The sequence below is a fragment of the Petromyzon marinus genome, chromosome 16, assembly GCF_048934315.1.
Source record: "Petromyzon marinus isolate PM22_M1 ecotype Great Lakes invasive population chromosome 16, UKy_Petmar_22M1.pri1.0, whole genome shotgun sequence".
Classification (NCBI taxonomy): Eukaryota; Metazoa; Chordata; class Hyperoartia; order Petromyzontiformes; family Petromyzontidae; genus Petromyzon; species Petromyzon marinus.
Window position 1 is genome coordinate 814,054 of NC_133682.1, and position 25,079 is coordinate 839,132.

General features: G+C 56.4%; 1 protein-coding gene across 1 annotated transcript in view; it reads right to left on the reverse strand.

Annotated features, from left to right (window-relative positions):
- LOC116943027 (F-BAR and double SH3 domains protein 2-like) overlaps positions 1-25,079 on the reverse strand; it is a 78,916-nt gene that overhangs the window by 45,422 nt on the left and 8,415 nt on the right. Inside the window, exon 3 of the mRNA XM_032955631.2 lies at positions 24,712-24,757. Coding sequence (XP_032811522.1) covers positions 24,712-24,757 — 46 coding nt within the window. The remainder of the gene's footprint in view (positions 1-24,711; positions 24,758-25,079) is intronic.

The following is a 25,079-nucleotide window of genomic DNA, read 5'->3' on the forward strand; positions in this document are numbered from 1 at the left end:
CACATGAGCTTCACACTGATCACATGAGCTTCACACTGATCACATGAGCTTCACAATGATCACATGAGCCTCACACTGATCACATGAGCCTCACACTGATCACATGAGCTTCACACTGATCACATGAGCCTCACACTGATCACATGAGCTTCACACTGATCACATGAGCCTCACACTGATCACATGAGCCTCACACTGATCACATGAGCTTCACACTGATCACATGAGCTTCACACTGATCACATGAGCTTCACACTGATCACATGAGCCTCACACTGATCACATGAGCCTCACACTGATCACATGAGCTTCACACTGATCACATGAGCCTCACACTGATCACATGAGCTTCACACTGATCACATGAGCCTCACACTGATCACATGAGCCTCACACTGATCACATGAGCTTCACACTGATCACATGAGCTTCACACTGATCACATGAGCTTCACACTGATCACATGAGCTTCACACTGATCACGGCACACAGAAATCTGAACCACTAGTCAGATACATGGCCCATAGAGCCCGAATGGAATGGATATATAAAATTATAACCATAACAATAAACGATATATCACGCATGCGTTATCTCGCGAATCGGACGTGATGTTCGATAGAGAACTCAGCGGTCCGAAGCCAGAGCTCAAAGTCCTCCGTATGCTCGCCAGAACAGGTGAGACCCTGTATGGGTGAGACCCTGTACGGGTGAGACCCTGGACAGGTGAGACCGTGTACGGGTGAGACCCTGGACAGGTGAGAGTCTGGACAGGTGAGACCCTGGACAGGTGAGAGTCTGGACAGGTGAGAGTCTGGACAGGTGAAAGTCTGGACAGGTCAGACCCTGGACGGGTGAGAGTCTGGACAGGTGAGACCCTGGACGGGTGAGTGTCTGGACAGGTGAGAGTTTGGACAGGCGAGAGTCTGGACGGGTGAGACCCTGGACGGGTGAGAGTCTGGACGGGTGAGAGTCTGGATGGGTGAGAGTCTGGACGGGTGAGACCCTGGACAGGTGAGACCCTGGACAGGTGAGAGTCTGGACGGGTGAGTCCCTGGACAGGTGAGACCCTGGACAGGTGAGACCTTCGACAGGTGAGAGTCTGGACGGGTGAGACTCTGGACAGGTGAGACCCTGGACAGGTGAGAGTCTGGACAGGTGAGAGTCTGGACAGGTGAGAGTCTGGACAGGTGAGAGTCTGGACGGGTGAGAGTCTGGACGGGTGAGAGTCTGGACGGGTGAGAGTCTGGACGGGTGAGACCCTGGACAGGTGAGAGTCTGGACGGGTGACAGTCTGGACAGGTGAGAGTCTGGACGGGTGAGTCCCTGGACAGGTGAGGCCCTGGACAGGTGAGACCTTGGACAGGTGAGAGTCTGGACGGGTGAGTCCCTGGACAGGTGAGGCCCTGGACAGGTGAGACCTTGGACGGGTGAGAGTCTGGATGGGTGAGAGTCTGGACGGGTGAGACCCTGGACAGGTGAGACCCTGGACAGGTGAGAGTCTGGACGGGTGAGTCCCTGGACAGGTGAGACCCTGGACAGGTGAGACCTTGGACAGGTGAGAGTCTGGACGGGTGAGACTCTGGACAGGTGAGACCCTGGACAGGTGAGAGTCTGGACAGGTGAGAGTCTGGACAGGTGAGAGTCTGGACAGGTGAGAGTCTGGACGGGTGAGAGTCTGGACGGGTGAGAGTCTGGACGGGTGAGAGTCTGGACGGGTGAGACCCTGGACAGGTGAGAGTCTGGACGGGTGACAGTCTGGACAGGTGAGAGTCTGGACGGGTGAGTCCCTGGACAGGTGAGGCCCTGGACAGGTGAGACCTTGGACAGGTGAGAGTCTGGACGGGTGAGTCCCTGGACAGGTGAGGCCCTGGACAGGTGAGACCTTGGACAGGTGAGAGTCTGGACGGGTGAGTCCCTGGACAGGTGAGACCCTGGACAGGTGAGACGTTGGATAGGTGAGAGTCTGGACGGGTGAGACTCTGGACAGGTGAGACCCTGGACAGGTGAGAGTCTGGACAGGTGAGAGTCTGGACAGGTGAGAGTCTGGACAGGTGAGAGTCTGGACGGGTGAGAGTCTGGACGGGTGAGAGTCTGGACGGGTGAGGCCCTGGACAGGTGAGAGTCTGGACGGGTGACAGTCTGGACAGGTGACAGTCTGGACAGTTGAGAGTCTGGACGGGTGAGAGTCTGGACGGGTGAGAGTCTGGACGGGTGAGAGTCTGGACGGGTGAGACCCTGGACAGGTGAGAGTCTGGACGGGTGACAGTCTGGACAGGTGACAGTCTGGACAGTTGAGAGTCTGGACAGGTGAGAGTCTGGACGGGTGAGACCCTGGACAGGTGAGAGTCTGGACAGGTGAAAGTCTGGACAGGTGAGACCCTGGACAGGTGAGAGTCTGGACAGGTGAGAGTCTGGACAGGTGAGACCCTGGACAGGTGAGAGTCTGGACGGGTGTGACCCTGGACAGGTGAGGCCCTGGACAGGTGAGAGTCTGGACAGGTGAGAGTCTGGACAGGTGAGACCCTGGACGGGTGAGACCCTGGACGGGTGAGACCCTGGACGGGTGAGAGTCTGGACGGGTGAGAGTCTGGACAGGTGAGACCCTGGACAGGTGAGAGCCTTGAGCTGTCACTTAAAGGTGGATGGGGCACGGATGCTGCGTGTGTGCAGTGGGAGAGCGTTCCAGGTGGCTGGTCCAGTAACCGAGATGAATATTGCAGAGATGGATATGAATCGACTTGCTGTACCGTCTGCTCTTGGCGAGCCAGGGTTCAGCACCTCGACGACCACGGGGGAGGGAGTTCCAACACTTATGTGATCCACCAACCGCCTCGCTGCCCTCCGGTTGGTGCATTCGCCGGTGTGCACATTCGCTACCACTACCACCACCACCGACAGGGGGGAAGGGGGCCAGGGGGAGGCACCCACGTGGCATTTTACCCCAGGCTTCCAGGAACCTTTGGGGGGGGGGGGTGGGGCGGCTGCCTGCTCCTCCCATCTGTACTCTATCACGAGTTCAACTCAAAACCACACGCTCATGTGCACAAAACGTGTACTCGCTAGCGGTGAGTCTGGTGGAGGGCCACATCGTGGGTGGGGGGGGCAACTGAGGACCGAGTCCTCAATGAGTAAAGTTCACGGAAACAGGAACCATTGGAGTGACAAGGAGGGGTGCATGATACATCACAGGGAATTCTCCCTGGCATCAGGGAGTGGGCGAGTGAGCGAATGGGCAAGTGTTTGGCCCGGAGCGGGGAGGAGTGTTTGGCCCGGAGCGGGGAGGAGTGTTTGGCCTGGAGCAGGGAGGAGTGTTTGGCCTGGAGCGGGGAGGAGTGTTTGGCCTGGAGTGGGGAGGAGTGTTTAGCCCGGAGTGGGGAGGAGTGTTAGGCCTGGAGTGGGGAGGAGTGTTTGGCCCGGAGTGGGGCGAGTGGAGCCCTCACGAGCCGAGTGGCCTCTAATTTCTCCCATCTGGCGCTGCGCGCCGCAGGAACCGAAACCACAGAGAACTTTTTCTTTCTTCCTCCCGTAATTAAAACCACAACCACCACCACCGCCGCCGCCACCGCCGTCACCACCGCAGTGGTGGTGGTGGCGCTGTTGACCTGCAACGTTCCGGCGGCGAACCGAGAAGACATCCAACGGAGAAGGCGGGGCCGCGAGGGGGGCGGGGGCAGAGCAGCGGGGCAAACTACCCCTCAACCCCCACTGCCCCCCCACCGTCATCACTAACAGAGTGAGTGTGTGAATTAGTACTATCATCAGCAGCAGCCACGGGCAATCCACTGCTGCTTGAAGGCCTCCCCAAGACGCCACCACCTCGCAACGTACTCATCCACGGAGCGCACGCACGCGGTTCCGTTCCTCTCTCCACGATTGTTCCTGACGGGTGCCCGTCGTGCCTCCTCGGCCATGCCGTGTCCTGCCTGAACCCCACTCACAGCCGAGGGCGCAAGTGGCAGGGGGAAAAGATCTTCGTGTTTGCGCGCAACAGCAAAATCTCACGCCCCCCACCCCCCCTACACGAAGCCTCACCCCGAACTTGGCGCAGCCCAATCGCCACGGTAACTGCTGCCACATCACCTGCAGGCCGAGGCGAGGTGGAGGGAGGTAATGCACGGGGACATGAAACCGGGGCTGGGTTGGAGCTGCCAGTGCGTGGGGCCCTGCGGTGGTGCCGAGAGCATGCTCGGCTCCACCACGCGTGACCAGGGCATTGTCACCCACGGTGGTGCCTGGGGACGGGCGGGGAAATGCCAAGCCGCTTTAGGGAATGCGTCGCAAGCATTGTCACAGCGCGTTTAAGAGTCGCGTTTAAGAGTATTTGGCTGCTATACATTCCAAATGATCAGCCACTTTGTTTGATCTCTCATTTGTGGCCAGGTCGCTGCTGAATTAGAGCAACATATCTCAGTGGGCCTTACCTGGTAATATAAAAATAATAGTTGCGGTGTCATTTTTCAGAAGCAGGATGTTTTGACAAATGCCAAGTTACAGTGTTTTTCATTAGCTATGGGTGGATGGTCGCGCCTCTAGTGGCTGGAAGGGTCACCTGAACCAAACGTTGACGGCACACACACGCACGCGCACGCCCACACACGCGCGCGCACACACACACACGCGCGCGCACACACACACACGCGCGCGCACACACACACACGCGCGCGCACACACACACACGCGCGCGCACACACACACACGCGCGCGCACACACACACACGCGCGCGCACACACACACACGCGCGCGCACACACACACACGCGCGCGCACACACACACACGTGCGATAGAACGGCACGCTCAGATCTCGCCCGCCGTCAACACGAGACGTCACCCAACCGGTTCCCGGAGACTCGGCGCTGGCGCCGCACACTCCTGGGGGACCCCCCCCCCCCCCCCCACAATCACCACTTGGATTCGTCTGCACCCCCCACCCCGGCCCCAAAGCAACGAATTATCTCTCCCCGTGCCTGTGTCTCACCGTGAGTCACCAAGGTCGCTCTGGGATAGATCACTCAGCCACTGCCGTACAGAAATAGCAGAGGACTGCGCATCCACGTGGCCTCCTGCCTCTGATGCGGGCAGCCCACTGGAGCGAGGGCACGGGGTTTCAGGAATCCCTTCACCCAGCTGGGCACCCAGAACGTAACTTAGCTGGGCACCCAACTTGGCACCTGGGTCATGTGCTCGGTGCCAAGCGAGGTGCCAAGCGAGGTTCCCAACTGAGTAACCTCGCACAATGCACCCACTGGGCACCAAGTCCAGCACCCAGAATGACAAGCAGATGGGCACCTAGCCTGGCACCCGGACATTGACACTGAACCAGTCGTGGGCCTCACCGAGGTCGAGGCAGTCTTTAAATTAGTACCTGGTGCTCTGTGTAAACAGCACTGGGGTCAAAGGCAGCCGGGCGTGGTTGCTACCCGCCCACCTACCCCCTTGCTAGCAACACTTGTCCCAAGAGTCTGTTCAGGCTATACGGGGGAGCTTTATGTTTGGTGTGGAACCCACCCCGGGGCCCAGGGCTTGGCTTCATTACCTTCACGAGAAGCTTTCCTCCGCGGCTACTCCGCGCTTGTTTGTTTTAATTTCACAGAAAAAATGTCCAGAGTTCAGCCCTTGCCCCTTCTACAGTGCACAAGTGACACCCACACCCAGCAATCTGAAGACGTGAGTGCGGTGTCTATGTGCGTGCGTGCGGAGTGTTGTGCTGGAGTGGGAGTGCAGTGGTTAGCACATTGATCCACGGACCCGGCGACCCGAATTCGATTCCCGTTCACGACCACAAACAACAGGGACAAATGTGTCAACCGGTCATGGGCTTCCCATAGGTCGACTCAACCTTACACGAGTACCTGGTGCGGTGTGTAAACACCAGCACGGGGAGACAAAGGCGGCCGGGCACGGTTCTGGCCATTCACACCCTCGTGTACCGTGCCGGCCTTCATTGGTGCCCGACAACAGCACTTGCTCTTAAAAGCCTGTTGAAGGCTACACGTGGGATCTTTGTCTGTGGTGTTGTGGTCGGTATGTCCGTGCGAGTGTATTGCAGGAAGCACTGTAGGGTCAGGTGTCATGCCGTGCACAAACCAAAACAAACTCTTCCACCCGGCAGCTGGGCTCACGTCACCCTTGTAGCTACTGAAGGCCAACCCAGGCCGACTCGCCGCCCGCCCTGCTGGTTAACAGCCTCGTGCAATGATGAGCAACTGTCGTGATTGACGCCACGGGATCTTTAACGTCCACTGTGAGTGAAGCCGCCGGCTAGCTATATTATTACGGCGTTCACGCCGGCAGTATTAACTGGGGCGGCCGCTGGAATTCTAACTGTGTACTTCTGCAACAAACAGCGATCGCGCCCCCGCGTCACCTGCGCGTGAATATTTCTGCAGCTCACCCGGTTTGGGTCTCTGCGAAGCACTCTTCACCATGCTGGTGAGTGTGGGCGAGTGAAGGTGGTTGACTAGTGGGGGGGGGGGACCGCCGGTTCAGGTATCGCTCGGCACTGATGTAAGCCGTGACCGGAATTCAACTCAGGATTTTCAGGTTCATAGCGCGGTGCGCGAACTTTGTATGTCTACAAATAAATGTAATTATGCGTGCGTCAATGTCTGTATATCAGTGTGAGTCCAACGTGCATTTAGTATTGTGTGAGTGCATACTTGCATGTCTGTGCAGCACGCTTTCGGTGATACGGGTCAGTAAATGGGGGGGAGGGAGGCACGGAGGGAGTTGTGGGGACTGAACCAATTCAGGTATCACTGATGTTAGCCGTGGCTCGGAATTGAACTCAGGTCGCCGTGGTTCATGAAGCAGTGAGTGATTTACTTCTCCACCGCTCCACCCCAAACAAGGAGATTCGTCCATTTACCCCCCACCAAGCGCCCCCCCCTCAGGGAAGGGAGGGCCGCCTTATGTTTAACATTAACAAAGGAAAGGTGAAGTATGGACAGGTTGCTGGGTGTGTGCACCCCAATGGTGTTACTCAGATGTACCTGGCACATTCCAATCATTCACAGCTCCTGACCCCCCCCCCACCCCGATGGAATGCTGCCTCGCCACTCTTGCTGCTGTCACTGCAACGTTGCCCGTGACAATGTTGCCCGTGACAATGTTGTCCGTGACAACGTTGCCCGTGACAACGTTGCCCGTGACAACGTTGCCCGTGACAACGTTGCCCGTGACAACGTTGCCCGTGACAACGTTGCCCGTAACAATGCCTCTCGTGACAACGTTGCCCGTGACAACGTTGCCCGTGACAACGTTGACCGTGAAAATGCCTCTTGTGACAATGTTGTCTGTGACAACGTTGCCCGTGACAATGCTGCCCGTGACAATGCTGCCCGTGACAATGCCTCTCGTGACAACGTTGCCCGTGACAACGTTGCCCGTGACAACGTTGCCCGTGACAATGTCTCTCGTGACAATGTTGCCCGTGACAATGTTGCCCGTGACAATGTTGCCCGTGACAATGCCTCTTGTGACAATGTTGTCTGTGACAACGTTGCCCGTGACAATGCTGCCCTGACAATGCCTCTCGTGACAATGTTGCCCGTGACAACGTTGCCCGTGACAATGCCTCTCGTGACAATGTTGCCCGTGACAATGCCTATCGTGACAATGTCGCCCGTGACAATGCCTCCCGTGACAATGCGCAACAACAAAATAACCGAACAGACAAACACACGCCTTCCCTCGAGCTTCTGTCCCTGAGCTGCAATTTTTTTTCCCTCAAACAAATCCCATCAGCCACGCGGCCTTCCTTCTGGCAGCGACGACTTTCAGCAGCACTGCGTGGATACAAGCAAATCGTCGAGAATGGGTCTCGACATTCAGAGCCGTTGGGCCAGCATTGGCACTGTGGTTTAAACCGCTGAGCCAATTGTTAGGCCCAAGGTTGGCCCAATGATTAGCACGGTTGGCTACGTACGGTGAGAAAGAAGTTCAACATACATACATACATAGAGACATACATCACAACCGTTCCGAACAAACGAGAGGAAATGAACTCAACAAAAGACGGCAGCAAAGCGTGGCTAAAAATAAGCACGAGAAAAAAACAGAGACAAGTCACGGCCGAGGGATCTGCTAAACAAAAGAAAGCAATTGTTAGAGGGGGCACAAATGGAAAACACAGCAGAATATTTATACCCAGGGACATTCTATTGTACAATTACTTCTAGGCTTGCAAACGCAGGAAAGCCACAGCGAGTCTAAGGACTCTTTTAGAGGAGGGGGCTGCCAAGTGTTTTTTTTTTTCCAGTAGGGTGACGATGTCACTTCAGCTGCTGTTGCTGCTGTGACCCCAACTGAGTGATTTGCAAGTGAATGTTTCTGCATAGGGATGTTTTGGCCACGGTCAGGCTGTATAATGTATGGTGTTTTTTTAATAGCTATGGAAGAACTCCAGAAGAAACCCATGCAGAACAGGGGGATAACACACGACCACCACAACACACTCACTCAATCTCACTCTGCAGAACAGGAGAGAACATACCAACTCCTCACAGAAATGCGCCTGTGGTGGGAATCGAACCCAGGGACTTCTTGCCGCGAGGCGTGAGTGTTACTGATGCGCCACCAGGCCGCCCAGCTGCCCAGATCGGGATCAAAACGATGACGTGGAAAGGCAATGGTGAGGGACCACGGGAGAGGCAATGGTGAGGATGACGTGGAGAGGCAATGGTGAGGATGACGTGGAGAGGCAATGGTGAGGATGACGTGGAGAGGCAATGGTGAGGATGACGTGGAGAGGCAATGGTGAGGATGACGTGGAGAGGCAATGGTGAGGATGACGTGGAGAGGCAATGGTGAGGATGACGTGGAGAGGCAATGGTGAGCATGACGTGGAGAGGCAATGGTGAGGATGACGTGGAGAGGCAATGGTGAGGATGACGTGGAGAGGCAATGGTGAGGATGACGTGGAGAGGCAATGGTGAGGATGACGTGGAGAGGCAATGGTGAGGATGACGTGGAGAGGCAATGGTGAGGATGACGTGGAGAGGCAATGGTGAGGATGACGTGGAGAGGCAATGGTGAGGATGACGTGGAGAGGCAATGGTGAGGATGACGTGGAGAGGCAATGGTGAGGATGACGTGGAGAGGCAATGGTGAGGATGACGTGGAGAGGCAATGATGAGGATGACGTGGAGAGGCAATGGTGAGGATGACGTGGAGAGGCAATGGTGAGGATGACGTGGAGAGGCAATGGTGAGGATGACGTGGAGAGGCAATGGTGAGGATGACGTGGAGAGGCAATGGTGAGGATGACGTAGAGAGGCAATGGTGAGGATGACGTGGAGAGGCAATGGTGAGGATCACGGGAGCCTTGAGCAACAACATCTATTGCAGCATCTTGACACCCCGAACACACACGTCCCAAACACTGAGAAACAGGCGCCTCCTTCCCACATCTCCCCCACGTAGTAAATGTAACAGTATTCTTTTCACATCCTATCAGCCGTACGGCCTTCTGAGAGTGCATTTCAGCCACATTGGTTCAAAGAAAGCAAAGCGCAGGGACCGGTTTCGACATTCAGCATCTCATCGGCAGTAAGATTGCTTGTAGTGATGCCGCTGAACTGGCCGACGTATATCGGCAGGCCCCTGTCCGTTAGATCACCCACCCCACAAGAGAAGGGGGGGGGCGCAGGCTTGGGAGATCCGGGGGTCAAAGGGCAAAGAGGAAGGCAAGGATTAAGGGCGCACGGGGCAACGAGCGCGCGGTGCCGTCAGAGCCCCTCTGCGCATCACCTCGTCACCACGAGGCTTTACGCCCCCATGACCAATCATGGGCCCAATCGTAGCTCCAGCGGTTGGCCCATGCAAGTTCCGGTGCGGCCACCGCCGCCGATTTGGAGGAGGCACGCACGCTCCGGTAAGGCGCATCTCCCCTGCTCCCACCCCTCCCCCACGCACTCCACTTTCAATCTGCCGCTCGCGCCAGACAAAAGCGCAGAGCGGAGCGATTATCATAATCACGCTCTCCAGCAACCTCTCTCCTCCCATCACAGCTTCCTCTCTCCTCATGCTCTCTCTTCCCTTCTCTGCTCCCACTGCATCTTCCTCCCTTCCGAGCGCTCCCGTACAGAACAGGACGCGCACGTCCCCCCTCGACCCCCGACCTCCCTCCGCCTGCCCCCACGGGAGATCTGTGGGGTGGGGGGGCATCCCGTGACCCGCGCCTGTGTTGTGGCGCGTGGGAACCGCACCCCCTCCCACCTGTTCGTCTGTGTCCCCCCCCACCCCAGTCTGCCACCACGAACCCTCCCCACCAACATGCATCGCCTGTGCGACAACATCCACTGTCGAGAGGCCATGGACTTCGAGGGGGCACGTGGTCTAGTCCCTGCGCTCCAGTCCGTGAACTGTAGTCTTTGTGCTCCAGGTTTTGTGCTCAAGGCTGTGTGCTCCAGGCTGTGTGCTCCAGGTGTTATGCTCTAGTCCTAGTGCTCCAGGTGTTATGGAGCACTAGGATGTTGATGCAGAGCAACAGCTGTGATTGTACATCGGGGTGGCTGATGAGCCAGACGATTGGGTCGGGAGGAGTAGCGGAGCGGTAATTCATCGTCGCTGCTCTGCATCGGACGCCGAGTCCTTCTAAGCCCCGTGGTCCGTTTCGGGTGGTGACCACATTCGTACATTGCCCGGAGATCGATACATTTTCCATTTGTGCTATAGAGAAGGGTCATTGCCCCGAAACGTCGTCTTAAAATAATGTTTTCCTTTTAAGGTCACACACACACACACACGCGTTGAAGTCACTATGCATCAGCATCGTCGCACGGCCGTGGCGGTGCGGTGCCCCTATCGGCCCTCGTCATCAACTGTACCCCCCCCCTTCCCCGCCCATCTCCCCAACGCTCCGTTAACAAATCGGCTCACACGAGGGCGCGACATCCCCAGCTGGACAAGGCAGGCTTACAGTCACCTCCTCCTCGACAAACTCTCTCTCACTTCTCTCCGCTTCCCTCTCCTTTATCTTGCTTCCCCCTCTTGCCCCTGCCTGAGCTCGCAGCGAGGTTCTTCTCTCGGTCCGTCCGGTCTCGACCACAGAGGCGACCCAAAACCGCCTCCACCCACTCTGTATCCTGGTGAAAAGCCCCTTTCTGCGTTGGCTTCGTGGATAAGAAGGCAAGGTGGTCCCGCATCCCTGTCGAGGAGCCAAGGGGGCCCATTCGGAGTAGCCGAGATGGTGCCCGTGTAAGGGGACACGTGTCGAGTATCCAAGACGACACATCATGCTACTACTACAATTATACACATATATTGGGGAGGGGGGGCAATTGCCTGGCCTCCTGGGAGGAGAGCGGACCCATTGAACGTCTCCACTCCGACCCGCTCCCCCCACCAATACTCACCACTGCTTACCACACCCCCCTCCCCACACGTCTCTCACCGGGCACGCGATCTGCCGCCCTCCCCGTCATCAAATATTTAACGCGGAGGGACAAAGCGGTGCACGGCGCGACGCGTCGCGACAGCCACAACAATCGGCGCGGCGTGCGACGCGCGATGTCCGCTCGCACCGCTCCCACCGCTCGCACCGCCGGCGTCTCCACTTTCACCAGGGGGCGGGGGCCCGGCGGGGCCGTGAGCCGCTCCGCCAGGATCCCGAACGGATTCTCCGACTGGCATCGACGCCCAAAACTCCACGTGACATTTGTGCGGATGTCGCAAAAAAAAACGTTTCCAAAAGAAACGACGGCTTCATCATCGCAATGATTGGAACTCCTCGTTCTCGTGGAGACAGAGAGGGGACGACTCGGAGGCGCCGTGAGGAGGAGGATGAACCACAGACGAAGAGCGGGAAGGAGGCAGTAGCAGCCACGCGGTGAGCTGGCGCCAACTATTGGCCAAGCTCTGCGGTCCTCTATATAGTAATGTGTTATTGGCAAATTAATGTGGGAGGAAACCAGAGTAGCTGGAGGAAACCCACGTGTGTGAGGGGTAAACACTCTATCCCATACAAATAGAACAGGTGGAGTCCACATTTGCTGTACCACCTTCGGATTCCGCCTCATTACCATGGGGAGGAAGTTTCACAACATTTGTGTGGCGATCCACCAACCCTCGTTAGGCCAATCATAATTGTATTATTTTTCGCCGATAACCACGTGGTGACGGTGGCGGTGGGGTTGCACTTCCACGTGTCCCGCAGCAGCGCCGGGCAGGTCGACTCAAGGGCGACCGTGGAACAGCGCGGAGCGCGCACGTCCGGGCGGCCCAGCAGAGCGTGGTTCCATCGGCAGGCGGCCCCCCACTTGGTTTTGCGTGCCGCTCTGGAGCTGGAGGTGGCGGCGGTGGTAGTGGTGGGGTCATTTGTTTACTTATTTACGAGCGGCTTTGTGAGCGAGCGAGCCCGTTGTGGCCGCACCGCACGTTTTCTTGCCGAGCCTCCGCACGCCGCCCTTCCCGAACAGGCCGAGCGTGGCCGCAGAGACGCCCCGGCACATCAATCTTCCACGCGGGGCATTGTGGCCTGGCATCGATGGACCGCGCGCCGCTGCCACGCCGCAACCGCACGCACCACCGCCAGCTTGCCAACATTGCCACCATTGCCGCCCCCCGCCCCCAAAGCGCCGACATGCCGCCTCGCCGAGGCGCTGCCATCCCCACCGCGTCGGTTCGCAAATCTCAGAAACTCGCCACCGCACCTCACCAGCACCGTAACTCGCCGCTGTGCCCGCCCACGCCAACTCACCACGTCGCTGCCACCCCAAACACCAAAAAATGCCACGGCACCACCTCACCATCTCTTACCACCAGATCACAAAGTCACCGCCAAAGTTCACCACAAGGTCACCTCACCACCCCAACACAACCTCACCATGCCATACCTCAAAGCATCATTTCTAAGTTAGCCCTCCATCTCACCGTGCCACCACACCGCCTGGCAACGCCATCGCTAATTGCAATCACGAACGCCAATTACAATGCTAATCGTAGAGCTGAGAACCACACCGTGGCTCATCGCACCGCGGTGAGTGAAGGTCGGAGTGCGCGTGTTCCAGGTGGCTGTGTTTACCGGTGCACTCCTCCCGTGAAGTGGGCAATGCAGTAGCAGCAGCAACAACAACAGCAGCAGCAACAACAGCAGCAGTAGCAATAGCAGCAACAATAGCATCAGCAGTAACAATAGCATCAGCAGTAACAATAGCAGCAGCAAGAGAGGCAGCATTAGGAGTGATATGAGCGGCTGTAGCAGCATTCGTAAAATGAGCAGCATGAACAGCAGGAGTAGCGGTAGTAGTCGTGCTAGACATGTATTTTAAACTTCTGTCGCACCGTACATAGCCAACCGTGCTAAAAGGAGGTATGGGATATCAGCAGCAGCAGCAACAGCAGTCTCAGCAGCTTTCACCCTCAAGCTGACTGGTGGTGCAACAACACGACCAGCACGGGAAGTCCCGCTCCACGCCGCACTGGAGAACAATCGTTCCGACGCCCCCCATCCCAAAACCTTCCCCACCCCCTCTCTAGTAATGCAACTCTCAGCATGCGGGTGAAACGTCGGACATAGAACCGGACAATACAGGGTATGACTGGCAAATCCATCGATCAGACAGCTGTAGCAAAGAGTTCTGCTGGGAATGCTCCATGTGTGTGGGTAATGATGCCATGCATGATGATGATGACAACCGCAGTAATAACCGGGTCTGCCTGCCGGATTCAAATTGCGAACCTCTGCAACAACAAACGGAAATTGCCCAGCGCTCGGCTATGCCACTGTCCCAGTGTCACTCATGATCATTCTGCTGCTGATGATGATACTGCTGCTGATGATGATCATTCTGCTGCTGATGATACTGCTGCAGCTGATGATGATGATAATTACAACTGCTGCTGCTGCTGATGGATGATGCTGACGCTGCTGCTGATTATGTTGTTCCTACTTGCTGCTCGCTGACTCGGGGGTAATAGCGGCGAGTCCCGTGATAAACACCGATCGGCACACGCAGCGCTTCCCACGCTGTCAACGCCTCTCAACAAGGACAACAACAACATCCCGCGTGGCGTCCACGTCCGCCACACAAGCCTCCAACGTGGCCGGCGGTGGGCGAGATGGAGCGGCGACATCGGCGGCGGCGGCGTTTAGGCGGTGGTCCAAGCGACTTCCTGCGGTTCGAATGGGCGCTGCAGGAATTGGCGCTCGGCCTCCGTTTACAGCCGCCGTGCAGAGCCATGAGCAGAAACTCCACGTTACTATGCCAGGGACGAGTCTACCCTGAGTTATCGTACAGAATCGACTACTTGGCATCAAATTGTGAATTGGACGGAAGGGTGACCCCAGGTCAAATTTGTATTATTGTAATTCCGCTTGTTCCCCCTGAAGAGTCTCGCTGACTCTTAAGACTCATTTTCAGGAGGGTCCTGCCAAGTTTCCGCAGTAGGGAGGCGATGTTGCGTGTGATCACAATTGACTAATTTGTGAGCAATATTTCAGCATTGTAATATTTTGGCCAATACCAGGTATATCTTTTTAATAGCTCTGAGGAAATTGGAGAACCCGGAGGAAACCCATGTAGTAGAGAGAGAGCTCACAAACCCCACACGAGTCGGGAATCAAACCCAGGGTCATCTGGCTGCGAGGCGCAGGCGTGAGTCCCGCGCTGCCCCACCGTGACACCCGCGAGACGCTCTGCGAGCACGAACCACCACCAGCCCCGCTGGCAGCCCCTGGGCCGAAGGAGCGGGAGAGAGCAGGGCTGTGCCAACCTCGGCACAGCGACTCCACTGTTACAAAGGGGGCGGTGAGCGTGATGCGATGGAGGACTTTGCTTCAAGAATAAAGTTTGGCGAGACGGGGAGGGAAGCGGGGAGGTGGAGGGCGGTGGTGGTGAGCTGCTGCTGCTGCCGGTGAGCCGAGGGTGAGAGGCACAGGGCAGCGCTCCCCACCCCACCCCTGGCCCCGAGGTCACAGGGCGTCAGGAGGGGTCACACGTCACATAGCGTGACCCGGGGGGTACACCACCGCTGACACCACCCAGTCGTCTGCCAAAAGCACCCCCCCCTCCGCCCCCTGCCCTACACCGCCCGACCACCGCCACCTCGCAGTGGCAGCAGGATGTGAACGCTCCGGAGAGGAAACCGCAAGTAGGCGGGCGACGACGCTCGCCCCGACTCTGAACAAACACCAGCAGCGGCAGCGGCGACGTTGATCGCCAGCAACCCGCGACGCACAGCCTGCCAACTGACGCCCTGCGATGCCGTGGTGCTGGGCACTGCGGGGCCTGTTCAGCCAGGATGCTTCACCGAGTCTCAGGACTCAGGAGGCTCCGTTTCACGGTTGGGGGTGAAAGTTGCGACGTTAAGTAACTTGCGGCGTTATTTTACAAATTTGGCAAACGTGGACCGTGACGCCGGTACACACAATGGCCCTACTCTCTTGTGAGTGACGCCACAGGATCTTTAACGCCCGCTGCGAGTGAAGGGGACGGCACGTAGTGTTATGGCAGTAATCACACACCATAGTATTAACTAGGGCGGCCGTAGGATTCGAACCCTGAACCTCTGCAGCAAGCGGTAAACGCGCTACTGTTGGGCCACTGCTGGTGCAAGATAGCAAAGTATATGTACAAGATACCACATTATACATACAAGATAGCACAGTATATGTACAAGATGTTCATCCGGGGGTCAAAATACTATAGTGGAAACAGGTCTCCCTCTCACTTTATACGGTAAATACATTCCAAATAATAGGGCATGCAAAGCAAAACCGCGTAGCATGGAACGCACGGTCATCCAAACCACAATGCACTGCACAAGGAGAAAGCTGCGTACCTGCCAAGCAGCACGTACACTACAGACGGTACACACAGTACACACACAGTACACACAGTACACACACAGTACACACGGTACACACGGTACACACACACAGTACACACAGACCACGCGGTACACACAGTACACACACAGTACACACGGTACACACACACAGTACACACGGTACACACAGTACACACACAGTACACACAGTACACACGGTACACACACACAGTACACACAGAACACGCGGTACACACAGCACACACACAGCACACACACAGTACACACGGTACACACATTATACACACAGTACACACACAGTACACACATTATACACACAGTACACACACAGGACACACGGTACACACATTATACACACAGTACACACGATACACACACACAGTACACACAGACCACACGGTACACACAGTACACACACAGTACACACGGTACACACACACAGTACACATGGTACACACAGTACACACACAGTACACACGGTACACACGGTACACACACAGTACACATGGTACACACGGTACACACATACAGTACACACAGACCACATGGCACACACAGTACACACACAGTACACACGGTACACACAGTACACACACAGTACACACGGTACACACACAGTACACACATTATACACACAGTACACACAGTACACACACAGGACATACGGTACACACATTATACACACAGTACACACGATACACACACACAGTACACACAGACCACACGGTACACACAGTACACACACAGTACACACGGTACACACACACAGTACACATGGTACACACAGTACACACACAGTACACACGGTACACACGGTACACACACAGTACACATGGTACACACGGTACACACACACAGTACACACAGACCACATGGCACACACAGTACACACACAGTACACACGGTACACACAGTACACACACAGTACAAACGGTACACACACAGTACACACGGTACACACAGCACACACGGTACACACACACAGTACACACAGTACACACGGTACACACAGTACACACACAGTACACACAGTACACACACACAGTACACGCGGTACACACACGGTACACACAGTACACATGGTACACACGGTACACACGGTACACACAGTACACACACGGTACACACACACAGTACACGCGGTACACACACACATTATACACACAATACACACGGTACACACAGTACACACACACAGTACACACAGACCACACGGTACACACAGAACACACACGGTACACACGGTACACACACAGTACACACGGTACACACACGGTACACACAGTACACACGGTACACACAGTACACACACGGTACACACACACAGTACACGCGGTACACACACAGTACACGCGGTACACACACGGTACACACAGTACACACGGTACACACAGCACACACAGTACACACACAGTACACACGGCACACACACACAGTACACGCGGTACACACACGGTACACACGGTACACACAGCACACACGGTACACACACACAGTACACACGGTACACACGGTACACACGGTACACACAGTACACACACACAGTACACACAATACACACAGTACACACAGTACACACACAGTACACACGGTATACACACACACAGTACACACGGTACACACAGTACACACACAGTACACACGGTACACACGATACACACACAGTACACGCGGTACACACACAGTACACACGATACACACACACAGTACACACACAGTACACACGATAAACACTATACACACACAGTACACACGGTACACACGGTACACACAGCACACACAGTACACACACACAGTACACGCGGTACACACACACAGCACACACACAGTACACACGGTACACCCAGCACACACAATGTTGTCCTACGTCCGACAGCATGCCAGGTGAATTCAAACCGTACAGCCGAGCAACAATGTTGTGTAGAGAGAGGTGCAGGTGTAGAGGTGTAGGTGTGTAGGTGTAGGTGTAGAGGTGTAGGTGTAGAGGGGTAGAGGTGTCGGTGTAGAGGTGTAGGTGTAGAGGTGTAGGTGTAGAGGTGTAGGTGTACGTGTGTAGGTGTAGCGGTGTATGTGTACGTGTGTAGGTGTAGGTGTATAGGTGTAGAGGTGTAGGTGTACGTGTGTAGGTGTAGAGGTGTAGAGGTGTAGGTGTAGGTGTATAGGTGTGTAGGTGTAAAGGTGTAGGTATAGCCGCAAGGTGCAGTGCGGAATCTGAGCAAGCGACCCCGCGCAGAGGGAGGGACACCCACGTCCTTGTGACCCCCACCCCCCCCTCTGTGTGGTAGTGTGACCCCCACCCCCCCCTCTGTGTGGTAGTGTGACCCCTCCCTCTGTGTGGGAGTGTGACCCCCCCCTCTGTGTGGTAGTGTGACCCCCCCCTCTGTGTGGTAGTGTGACCCCCCCCTCTGTGTGGTAGTGTGACCCCCCCCTCTGTGTGGTAGTGTGACCCCCCCCTCTGTGTGGTAGTGTGACCCCCCCCTCTGTGTGGTAGTGTGACCCCCCCCCCTCTGTGTGGTAGTGTGACCCACCCCTCTGTGTGGTAGTGTGACCCCCCCCCTCTGTGTGGTAGTGTGACCCCCCCTCTGTGTGGTAGTGTGACCCCCCCCTCTGTGTGGTAGTGTGACCCCCCCCTCTGTGTGGTAGTGTGACCCCCCCCCCTGTGTGGTAGTGTGACCCCCCCCTCTGTGTGGTAGTGTGACCCCTCCCTCTGTGTGGGAGTGTGACCCCCCCCTCTGTGTGGTAGTGTGACCCCCCCCTCTGTGTGGTAGTGTGACCCCCCCCTCTGTGTGGTAGTGTGACCCCCCCCTCTGTGTGGTAGTGTGACCCCCCCCTCTGTGTGGTAGTGTGACCCCCCCCTCTGTGTGGTAGTGTGACCCCCCCCCTCTGTGTGGTAGTGTGACCCCCCCCCTCTGTGTGGTAGTGTGACCCACCCCTCTGTGTGGTAGTGTGACCCCCCCCCTCTGTGTGGTAGTGTGACCCCCCCTCTGTGTGGTAGTGTGACCCCCCCCTCTGTGTGGTAGTGTGACCCCCCCCTCTGTGTGGTAGTGTGACCCCCCCCCCTGTGTGGTAGTGTGACCCCCCCCTCTGTGTGGTAGTGTGACCCCCCCCTCTGTGTGGTAGTGTGACCCCCCCCTCTGTGTGGTAGTGTGACCCCCCCTCTGTGTGGTAGTGTGACCCCCCCCTCTGTGTGGTAGTGTGACCCCCCCTCTGTGTGGTAGTGTGACCCCCCCCCCTCTGTGTGGTAGTGTGACCCCCCCCTCTGTGTGGTAGTGTGACCCCCCCCCCCTCTGTGTGGTAGTGTGACCCCCCCCCTCTGTGTGGTAGTGTGACCCCCCCCTCTGTGTGGTAGTGTGACCCCCCCTCTCTGTGTGGTAGTGTGACCCCCCCCTCTGTGTGGTAGTGTGACCCCCCCCTCTGTGTGGGAGTGTGACCCCCCCCCTCTGTGTGGTAGTGTGACCCCCCCTCTGTGTGGGAGGGTGACCCCCCCTGTATGGGAGGGTGACCCCCCCCTGTGTGGGAGTGTGACCCCCCCTCTGTATGGGAGTGTGACCCCCCCCCCACCCGAACCAGTTTGGGCCATGGCTCTGACTGTGGTGGGGGTTGCCCTATTAACATTTAGTTATACGGCGATTGGAACAAAGTTGTAATTAGCCTTGGGCAGACATCCGTTCAGTGTAGAAGAATCTGCCCATGGGGGGGCGGGGAGGGGGGATGATGTGGGGCGGGGGGTGGTGGTGGGGGGTGGTGGAGGGGGGTGGTGGAGGGTGGTGGGGAGTGGTGGTGGTGGTGGGTGGTGGTGGGGAGTGGTGGGGGTCAGACTGCTGCCATAGAGTTTGCACCCCGGCCCTTCTTTCTGAGTCATTAATGCAACAGTATTTTGACCGCAGAAATAAAAACGATATCTACATATTAAAACAATAGATGGTATGTCGCCGTGATTGTGGGGGGCGGCAGTAGAGCATCTCGCGCCGCAGTCTGGGCCCTCGCGCCTTGGCAGCCACGGCACATTGCTCAGTTGCTGGCCCCGCGGGGGGGGGGGGGGACTGTGGCACACCGAGTACAGTGTGTGTGCTGCAGTGTGTGTGTGTGCTGCAGTGTGTGTGTGCTGCAGTGTGTGTGTGCTGCAGTGTGTGTGTGTGTTGCAGTGTGTGTGTGTGTTGCAGTGTGTGTGTGTGCTGCAGTGTGTGTGTATGTGCTGCAGTGTGTGTGTTGCAGTGTGTGTGCTGCAGTGTGTGCTGCAGTGTGTGCTGCAGTGTGTGTTTGTGCTGCAGTGTGTGTTTGTGCTGCAGTGTGTGCTGCAGTGTGTGTGTGTGCTACAGTGTGTGTGTGCTGCAGTGTGTGTGTGCTGCAGTGTGTGTGTGCTGCAGTGTGTGTGTGTCCGGCAAAACAACCCCCTACCTCCTCGCGGTGCCGGACGGGCAACTCTGTCGTGGACAGTGCTGTGGGGGGAGGGTCAATTCCGATTGGATCCTCCCCTTATGGCGTCTGTGACCACCACAGTGGCTAAACGGGAGCTCTGGATGGGTGCGAGGGGCTGGTAACCCCTCCACCTTAAAAAAAATGACCACTAAACCACGACGGAAATATGTAACGAACAAGCTTGTGCCGGAGGCCCCGGGGGAACAGGCGTCTATGACGTCTCCTGGCCAAACCCCAATTGGCGGAGCCAGGAGATTGAATCTCGATCCTCGGGGCTCCTCCAGAAACAACGAAAAGCCACTTCGTTTGGCCACGTGAAATATTCGAACGCTCATTGCGGAGGAGAGGCTGCCACTCCTCTGTCGGGAGCTGGACTGGTACCGCCGGGATCTGTGGCATTCAGGAGGTCCGGTGGACCGGTTCTGGCTCCTGCCACCATAAGGGGTGGACAGTCCTCTACTCGGGGCAGCAGACTGCCAAACAACAGGGTGTGGCTCTTCTTTTGAACAAAAGAATGAAGGGGGCGTGGGAGCGTGGCGGTGAGGTGTGGGAAGCTGTAAGCCCCAAGCTACTTTGGGCTCGCCTTCCAATCAACCGGAGGCGAGGAGTGGTGGTCGTGGTTACTTATGCCCCCACCGAAGAGGAACATCCGTGGAGGGATGCAGGGAAAGCCGATGAGTCAGATGCCTTCTTTGACCTCCTGTCACAGGTGCTGGCTAAAGTGGCCCCTCGGGATAGAGTCATCTTGTTGGGTGACTTCAATGCCCGAGTTGGTCATGATGATGGCACCTGGTCTGGAGTAATTGGAGGGCATGGGCCAGATCAGCTCAATAACAACGGTAGGAGGCTGCTAGATTTGTGTGCAGCCCATGGGCTTGTAATTACCAACATGCTGTTCTGGCATCATCGCATCCACACAACATCATGGATGCATGAAGGGTCCAAGCAAGAACATCTGCTGGACTACATAGTGACGGACCAGCAGATGCGAGCCCATGTCCTTGACACCAGGACCTACCGTGGAGCTGATATGCCCTCTGACCATCGACTAGTCATCTGTAAGATACGCTTGCCATTCTTCCACTCCGGTGGTGGGTGTACACCCAGGACCCCATTCCAACCTAAAGTGGCCTGGTCTCAGTTACCTGATGAAAGTTGCAAGGGAGAATTTAATCATCGATTGCGGCTGGGGTTGGCATCGTCCCCCCCTTCTCCTGATGTCGAGGATAAATGGGCGAGGTTTAGGACTGTGACTCATGCAGCTGCAATGGCTGCTTTGGGTACGCGGTCCAGACCTCCCCAGAGACCCTGGCTGACAGAGGAGGTGTTCAGGATGGTTGAGAAAAAGCGACAGGCCCACTGTCATCGGCTACAGAATCCCACGTCAGAGAATGAGGAGGCTTACCGCAGCCTTCGCTCGGAGGTTCAGAGAACCGTGAGGCGCTGCAAGGATGGGTGGTGATCGCGGGTTGCTGAGGAGATGGAGTCTGCCTCAGTGGCCCGCGATCACAAATCTCTATTTAACTCCATCAAAAAAGTAACCTGCAGCGCCACACCTATTACCATCATTAGGGGAAAAAACGGTGATCCAATCTCCGACCCCCAGGAACAGGTTTGCAGATTTGCTGAGCATTTCTGTGAGGTCCTGGGGGAGGGGAAATCCCTCAGCCAGGAAAACATCGTGGCACAGAGTGGGGATGACCTTGCTGAGGCTGCAGTGCCTCAAATATTGGAAGAAGTCACCCCCTGTGAGTGGCTGGCTGAGGTGCCATCTGTTGAGGGAGTACTAAAGGCGATCTGGAGTATGAGACCTGGAAAGGCACCGGGTAGAGATGATCTCCCAAGCGAAATGCTGGGGAAGGGTGGCGTTTGTGCACAGACTGCCCTATATGACATCATAACAACAGTCTGGACCACTGGACGGGTTCCGCAGGATTGGAAGGATGCCCTGGTGGTCCCCCTCTTTAAGAAGGGGCAGTCTGTGCACTCTTTAAGAAGGGGGACCGCACAGACTGTAACGACAGGGGCATCTCACTCCTCAGTGTGCCTGGAAAGGTCCTGGCAAGGATTATTCAACATCGCCTTGCCAGGCACGGCGAGGAGAGGCTTGCAGAGCCCCAATGCGGTTTCAGGAAAGGGCGGTCCTGCACAGATGCCATATTTTCTGTCCGTCTGCTACAGCAGAGGTGTAGGGAATTCCAACAAGACCTACATCTCTGCTTTATTGACCTGGTCAAGGCCTATGATACCATCAGTAGGCCTGGGCTCTGGGTTGTTCTTCGTGCTTTTGGAGTCCCTGACCCTCTGCTCACGATCATTAAGGACCTTCATGATGGTGAGCGGGCCCGGGTAAAACTACGTGGCCGGGAGTCAGAGCCATTCCCTATACACCTTTGGAGTACGACAGGGATGTCCTCTGGCTCCCACATCATTTAACATCTATTTTGACCACGTAGTTCGTGAAGCCTTCAATAGCTGTACCGGGGGAATCTCCATTTGGTACAGATATAATGGGAGGCTGATCGATGCCCGGGTGCGGTCAAGGGATGGCTCCCTATTGCTCAACGACGTTATGTATGCCGATGATTTGTAATAGCTGCTCATTCAGAGGAGGAGTTGGAGACGCTACTGCTGAGACTGGAGCGTGCCACTAAGAGATGGGGCCTTACCATCAGCCCCACCAAAACTAAGCACCTGCCTGGGTATTTTGTACCATCGGACACACCACCCCCACAACTCCCAATCGGTGATGGGGCAGTTGTAGAGAGAGTGGAGAGTTTCCCATACCTGGGCAGTGTGCTTATGACCGGCTCCAGTTTAACAGCAGAGGTCTCACTCCAAATCAGTCGAGAGGCAATATCTTTTCATCGGTTGCGTAACGCTGTGTGGAAGCTACCTGGTCTGTCGCTCCACACTAAGCTTCAGGTCTTCTCGGCCACGGTCATTCCCTCCCTTCTCTACGCTTGCCAAACGTGGACCCCCCCTAATGGAACATCTTCGCCGGTTAGAAACATTTAGGCTGGCCTGCCTACGGTCCATCCTGAGTTTAACCAAGCTGGATTGTGTGAGGAGCTCACAAATCCTTGAAAGATGCAAGGTCCCATCGGTGAGCTCTTCCGGCAGGCAAGGCTGCATTGGCTGGGTCATGTAGCCCGCATGCCCAGCCACCGCATGCCGAAACAGCTTTTGTTCGGCCGGATCGAGGGAGCTAAACGGGTGCGGCACGGGCTAGAGAAGAGATGGAGTGATGTGGTACAGGAGGACGTGGAGCTGAGTGGACTGGTACCAGCGGTTTAAAGATCGTCCTCTATGGAAGAGGCTCGTGAAGGACGCTGCTACTACTGGGCAGTTGGAGGGAGCGGAGGGCAGCTAAAACGCAGCAAGTTGGCACAGTAGGGGGTACAGGCGGTGCATCTGCCAGTCATCTCAGTCAGCCGACCCGTGGCACCTGGGTCTGCCCTGGTGACCTCCTGCCAGCGGGCGTTCGACACTTCACGTGCCTCAAGGTGCATATAGCCTGACACAAGCGTTGTGGTGACGTCACCACCACTTAGTGGCGAATGGCGGTTGTTGTTGTTTATGTGTGTGTGTTCAGGTGTGTGTGTGTGGTTTACGTCTGTGGAATTTTAGCGATTGTATCTACGCAATCGCACTTTAGTACACCCTTTGTGTACACGCACACCAAAACCTCAGCTTCGGCAAATAAACGACTGTGCTCAACTGTTTGGCCACGTCTCATTACACAGAACACGAAACATTGTCACAAAAGTAAACATCTCACGCAAGTGATGACCATGACGATGATGATGAGACACTAAGGCCCCTTCTTCTTAGTCACGGCTCAGGTTAAGACTTGGCCCTGGCTCAAGTGAGCCACGTGGCTTTGAGCTTTGAGCCACGTGAGTAGGGTTCCACTCAATATACGTACATTCACAGTGTAGAAGCACAGACGCAGAGAAGAGGAGGAGGAGGAGGAGGGGGGACTCTGAGAGCCCTGTGACTACGAAGAGAGTAGAATGATATTCTCAGGTGTAACAAACTGGGAGGAGGGAGACATCCTACAACACTGAGACTTGTTTTCATATGCAGAGTGAGTGGCACCCTGGTGTGCGTAGAGGTGTGTGTCTGTGCGTGCATACAGGTTTGTGTGGCGAGCGGTAGTATAGCGGTTAGCGCGTTGCGCTACGGGTTCGATTCCCGCTCACGGCCACCGGTGACGCTTATCTGAACCGGTCCTGGGCCTCCCCTAGGTCGACTCAGCCTCAAATGAGTACCTGGTGCGGTGTGTAAACATCGCCACTAGGGAGACAAAGGCGGCTGGGCGTGGTGTTGGCCACTCACCCCCTCGTGTGCCATGCCGGCCTTCATAAGTTCTCGCTAACAGCATTTTCCCCCGACAGTCTGTTACAGACTACACGGGGGATCTTTGTATTTGTTTTTTGACAGGTGTGTGTGTGCATACAGGTGTGTGTGTGTGTGTGCATACAGATGACCTTACCTGTCCATAATCTTTCTCGATGGCTGCCCGCTGCTTGCAGAACGACCTGCGGACCGAGATAAACAAATTTTACTCCACAAACTGCCACCGCACCACACACGCGCCGCACCACACACGCGCCGCACCACCCACCCACCACCTACCCACTGCCGGGACCCCCACCCCTGCTGGGACCCCCACGAGATGAAGCTCTGGAGGTCCCACCAGATGGTGTTGAGCCCTACCCTGCCACGTTTTGGACGAGGTGGGAGTCACCAACACTTTGCCCCACCACACGCGACCCGTCCATCACACACAAACTGTGCTGTCACCCATTCGTGCTGCGGGGGGGGGGGGGGGGACGGGGGGTGGGAGGTGGGCTGGGAGGG